Source organism: Glycine soja, chromosome 7 (assembly GCF_004193775.1).
Source record: "Glycine soja cultivar W05 chromosome 7, ASM419377v2, whole genome shotgun sequence".
NCBI classification, from domain to species: Eukaryota; Viridiplantae; Streptophyta; class Magnoliopsida; order Fabales; family Fabaceae; genus Glycine; species Glycine soja.
Genome location: NC_041008.1, coordinates 12,559,269 through 12,565,268, shown reverse-complemented (window position 1 = coordinate 12,565,268; position 6,000 = coordinate 12,559,269). Strand labels below are relative to the sequence as shown.

Sequence of the window (6,000 nt, the reverse complement as noted above, 5' to 3'; positions counted from 1 at the left end):
CACTAAATAATATTTAACCTTAACAATGCATGCATAATTAAATGGTTTATACTTATAGTTATCTTCTTTTTTTAAAAAAAAAATAAAAAAACTAAGAGTTCTTGCTTGATACATTTTCTATAAACTATCAAATTATATTTGTAACTTTTTGATACCTAAGTTTAATTTCTATTGGAAAAATATTCAAGTCTTACATCGGATAAAAATAAAGTCAAGTTAAAGTATATAAGTGAGGGATAACCTTTATCCCTTGAGCTAACTTTTGAAGTTGAGTTAGACCTAAATCCACACTTTAAAAATCTTAGATGATATCAGAACATATCAAAGATTAATTCAAAGAGTTACTCATCATTATTATCCATGCACCAAACCTAAAAAGTGTTGGGCGTGAGGGGTGTATTTTGAAAAACTCAAGTTATACATCAGATCAAAGTAAGTTAAAATATATAAGTAAGGAACAACTTTCACCCCTTGAGTTAATTATTGAAATTGAGTTAAGCCTAATATAAGAATTCCTACAAATAAAAAAATATATTATAATCTTCAATAAATTATCTTTGTAACTATAAAACACATGGCTTTGGGTTTTTTTGGAGTTTTATCAAATGATATCTAGTCTTGTTTGTCATCTTTTTGTGACACATTGCGATTTGATCTATTTGGATAATATGAAGTAATATTTTGTTTCAATGGGTCTCTCTAAATTGACTTCATCGTTGTATTGGACTTGAAAAAGGCCGAATAGTAAACATGCATAGTTCAAGGCAAAGAGGAACAATGTATGCTCGATGGTTTTTTTTTCTTTTCTTTCCTGATTGGCATTTTATCCCTGTAGCTTGTGTGTATTTATCTTTTTAATTGTATCTAGTAAGAACTATAAACTTAGGTTACAGTACTGTATGTACTCTGTTTATTGAATATTTGCCAATATATATATATATATATATATAAAGAAAAAAACGTTTTACGTCCTATTTATGCACGCACTTCACCCTGTGTAAACAAAAAACAACATTATAGTAAAATTTGTGACTATTCTGCAATGTCGCAAAAAAGTCTATAAATACGCTTCACATCTGAGAAGAATTCTCAAGGTGTATTTCATTCTCTCTTTTACACCACTTCAACTTCTAGTGAAATATCTGATCAATTAATGGCTCAGTATTTCTTTTTGTTTGTTTTGGTGTTTGCCAGCCAACTGATGGCTGGATTCAATGCACCGCTACCGCTACCATCTCCGTCATATGGAAATCATACAACCATTCTCAGCATAGACGGTGGTGGTATCAGGGGCATTATTCCTGCGACTGTTCTTGAATACTTAGACAAGGCTCTTAAGGTCCGTGATCTGTTTATGTGTGTGTGTATGGTGCAACTAGTCTTAAAGCTTAAAACCTTCAATAATATTGTCGCTAATTATGGTCAAAGATTTCGTTAAGTAGTAGTCTAATGTCTTTTTAAAGAAGGAGTAAGTAGTAGTCTAATTATGGTGAATGATTTCGTTAACTAATAGTCTGATGATACCTTTTAAAGGAGTATCAGAATATTAGGGTTTTTAATAGGTAAAACCAATATAAAAAACCCTAATTGTCTTATACTTTTTCTTTTAAGGGTATATATAATGTTATTTCATTAATTAATTTCTCCAAAAGCAGCATATGCATGTAGAGGAAATGAATAACCTTCTGAATGCTTCATGCATGGGAGTCCTCCCCGTGGAGTCTTCATAGGTTCATCTGCGGCTGATAAAATCATTTTAAGTGAAAAATATCTTTATACCAAAAGTTTTATATAATTTTTAGAGAATACAAAGAGAGAAAGTGGGAGAAGAAATATATGGTATGAATTCAGTAACTCACGTATAATTTAAATGTACTCATCTTTTTTTTTTGGTGACTTGTACCCTAGTGAATTACTTTCTATAAACAATATTTCTAGAATATATTAGAAACTGTGCCTGAATTCTAACGCTTTTTAGTTTGATTGAATTGTGCAGGCTAAGGATCCAACAACATCTTTAGCCCATTATTTTGATGTGATATCAGGAACTAGTACTGGTGGCCTCATGACTGCTATGTTAGCAGCCCCAAACTCATCTAATGCCAATAGTCCTCTCTTTACTCCCTCGGAAGTCGTGCAATTCTACAAGAACTATGGCCCTAAAATATTTGAACCTAGGTATATTAAGTATCAACCTTGAAAAATAGAACACTTGCAACTTTGTTAAACTAAGTTAACCTTTACTTAAAATTTATTTGATATGATCATTATAATTAAATTTTAAATTTAAGTCAAGGAAATTAAATAAGAGTATATGAATTGTCTTAAACTCCCTCACACAATCTTTCATTCTCACAAAAATCTAAATTAAGAGTATAATTGGGGAATATTTAATTGAAACTATTGAATTATTTTTACCTTTAATTTTTTAAATGTTTTGATTGATCTTGTGCTGCACAACATGCAGAGCTTGGTATGATCTTGACAAATGTCCCAAATTCAATGGAGAGTTCTTACATGATATAACTCGTAAGATATTGAAAGAAACACGACTGAATAAAACATTGACGAACGTGGTAATACCAACTTTCGACGAGAGGAAAACCAAGCCAGTTATATTCTCAAACTATAAGGTTAGCACGGTTGAAATTGTTTGTATAGAACCCTAATTTGAGTTTCATTATTATTGGTCGAGAAATTCTATTCATAAAATTTTCTTATATACTTTTTTTCTATTGAAAAGAGAGATAGGGGAAGAAGAGAGAAAATTAAGTATAGGTATAATTAATAGAAAATAATTAATGTTATAAGAAGATAGAGAGAGAAAAATATTTTATAGTGAATTCCTGTATAATATTGTTATATGAGTAACCTTTTTTCTCAAGCCTAACCATTGAATACTGCTTGTGCTAATTTGATCATGCAGCTCAAGACGGAAACTTACTTAAATGCCAAACTCTCAGATATATGCATCGGGACTTCGGCTGCACCGACTTATCTACCGCCGCACCAATTTCAGAATGACGGTGTTCAATTTGATTTGGTTGATGGTGCTATGTCTGCTAATAATCCAGTAAATATCAATGACTTAAATTTACAGAAACAATTATTTATTTCTTAAAATGTTTAAAAAAATTAAAATAAACAGTGATGTTACTTCGTCCGATCTTTTTATAAGATCTAATTAACTGATTTACCGGAATTAAAGATATTTTTAGTTTAGTTAGTATAATTAAATTTATCATACATTGTATGATTTTTTCAAATTATCCCTAATATTAAAAGGACATACATTGATTCTTTTTTCAAATATTATTAATTTTATTTACTATACTATCTCTCATCAATAATCTATTTATTGACTATGCAAGTGAATAATCAAAGTAGGATTTCTAAAATACTCTATACATGATAAAGTTAAACTATCTAAGAACATAAGACATTAATGTATTCCGTTTATTATTTATTGAAATAAAAAAAACTCATAATTAAGAGTATCTTTTGAAAAAAATAATTAATACATAAAACATTATGGATTTGATGTTATAAAAAGCTCAAACATTATTTTTAATTTCGTTCTTTTTTGAATGAGAATTAAGTTAAACCTAAACATGCATTTAGAGGATTACAAATATACTTAATGAAGTTCACTCCCAAGTATTCAACAATAATATAAAATTACTTAATTATTAGCATGCAGAGTTGAATATTAAATTGGCTGTCAACATGTGCTTTCACTCAAGTCGTATTTCCTTTTATTATGTTAATTTTTAACTTCTACAATATATCAAGTTATTCCAAGAAAGTAACTCATTCCTCTCAATTCTCACTATTTATTTTCTGAAAATTTATAATTGTTAAGATTAGTTGGTTCTAATGAGTAACTAGTTATAATTATCAGATTTTAAGGGTGGGATGAAAAGTAACTTTCAAGTTACATATCTTAATGTAATTAATATCATGAAAGATTGCATTCATTATTAATTTCCTTGAATATGGAAATATGGTCTATCAAAAGTTTCACGAGATGAAATTAAATTTCATTTTAGGCGTTGGTTGCTGTGAGCGAAGTGATACAACACAATGAGCATAAAGAAATCCTGTTGCTGTCATTAGGAACAGGAACAATAAAAGCTGAGGAGAAGTTATCTGGCATCTTTGATGGCTTGTGTCAACTTGAGTGGCTAGTTAGCAGCACTAACGTTTTTAGTGAGGCTCTATATAGTACAAACATGATCCACTACTATCTTGCCACAGTGTTTCCAGGTGTTTTGCCTGCGGATAACTATCTTCGAATTGAGGTATATATATGTTTTGTTTGAATAAATTTTTTAATGAGCACTTATAAACTTCTCCCATAATTAAGATAAAATTATCTCATTCATATATAAGTTAAAATCAACTTTTGGAATTTCTAAATAAAAGAAATATTACAAATTGGGTTACGCATATGAATATTTAATCTTAAAAGAGAAGGTTAGTTAGTTTTTGTTCTTATTTTCTTATACTATAAGTTCTTATATATTAAGAAAATTTATCCAAATAAGACCATAATGGCTGTGGTTTATGACACTAATTCCAAAATTTAAAGGATTTTCTTGATTATAGGAGGAAATTGAATTGATCTTGATGATACATATGTAATGACAGGAGTATAACCTGGATCCATCCATGGAAGAAATGGATAATGCTGACAAGAAAAACATGGATAATCTTGTAAAGGTAGGAAAAAACCTCTTGCTCCAAAAAGCTTTGAGGATGAATGTGAATACTTTTGTCCCAGTTGAACTAGACCAAACAAATGCTGAAGCTCTTGACAGGTGCGTAGACTCTTTCTTAGGAATGTACACATACTCACATGCCCCAAAATCGTAGCAGGAAATTTTCAATAAGATTTTTTATTGAATTTATTTAGAATACTTCAATGGTTTCTTATATTGTCATTCAATCAAACTTTTTTGTGTATAGTAAATTTATTAATTTTTATAATAATTATTTTGAAATTTATATTTAGAATGATTTCTCATGAGATATAAAAATTAAAATCAGTTTTCTTTCCATAAGAGGATGTAGGAATTTAAATTTCTAGCTGAACTTATAGTGTTTGGGTTAAAATATGATAAAGTAAATTATAAAAGAATATATTGGTGTTTTAATACTAAAAGTACCGAAATTTTGTTAAATTAACCTTTTTTTTCTCAAAATTGTTAGACATCATTAAAAGTTTGGTTGGAAAAAGAAATTATTTAAGGATACACGTAAATTATATATGTATATTTTTTAGTTGAATTTTATATTGAATGGTAATTGTGAAAATAATATTTTTCTTTCTCACTTTTATGAAAGGTTGTCTGAGAAATTATATGCAGAGAGGCAGTTGCGTCTGAAAAGGAAATCTATGGAAAAAGGAGGAAGCCGAATTATTGAATCTGTCAAAGTCCCTTCTGGCCGAATGCATGCAACTTAAGCAATATTGTTATTAGACGTATTTGAATAAATGTCATGTATATGACCTTATATTATCCTGTGTGTTTTATCCATGTCTGTTGTAATAAGGTTCATTGCTTTTCGGGTTCTATGTAACTCCTAATTGGGTGGACCATATATGGATCCTGTTACAAGTTTCAATGCTTTTGAGTTCTATGTAACTCCTAATTCCAAGCTCTATTGGAATTAAATATCAATGTATCCTTGTTTGTTGCTTTTCTTTTGTGTTTTAAGATCTCTCTCCTCTAATAAGTTTTCCAAGGTTTACTTTATTATTTAGTCACGAATTTTGAAATAAAATTAGATTAGAATATGTTTTCAATTCCTAATAATTGTTTGAATTTTATTGTTTGAATTTTATGTTAGTTTTTTGATAAAACTTTCCTATGTATTGAGCCCTTATTAAAATAGCAATTTTATTTTTTGTCCTTGACATTTTTTTAGTCCTTGTTAAAATTAGTAGATTTTATATTTGTTTTGTGATAATTTTTTATGAATTTTTTTATTAGAAAA

General features: G+C 28.8%; 1 protein-coding gene across 1 annotated transcript; it reads left to right on the top strand.

Annotated features, from left to right (window-relative positions):
* The first annotated feature begins 1,079 nt into the window (after positions 1-1,079).
* LOC114418777 (patatin-like protein 3) lies at positions 1,080-5,707 on the top strand. Its single transcript, XM_028384280.1, has 7 exons — positions 1,080-1,339; positions 1,997-2,178; positions 2,468-2,633; positions 2,927-3,073; positions 4,050-4,301; positions 4,651-4,820; positions 5,347-5,707. Exons 1-7 carry the CDS (start codon positions 1,154-1,156, stop codon positions 5,465-5,467), a joined length of 1,224 nt encoding a protein of 407 aa, XP_028240081.1. The 5' UTR covers positions 1,080-1,153; the 3' UTR covers positions 5,468-5,707.
* Positions 5,708-6,000: the final 293 nt, after the last annotated feature.

Coding starts and splice junctions, on each gene's coding strand:
- LOC114418777 (XM_028384280.1), top strand. CDS start 1,154: ATGGCTCAGTATTTCTTTTTGTTTGTTTTGGTGTTTGCCAGCCAACTG. Junction 2,179..2,467: donor CCTAAAATATTTGAACCTAG/GTATATTAAGTA, acceptor CACAACATGCAG/AGCTTGGTATGATCTTGACA. Junction 4,821..5,346: donor AATGCTGAAGCTCTTGACAG/GTGCGTAGACTC, acceptor CTTTTATGAAAG/GTTGTCTGAGAAATTATATG.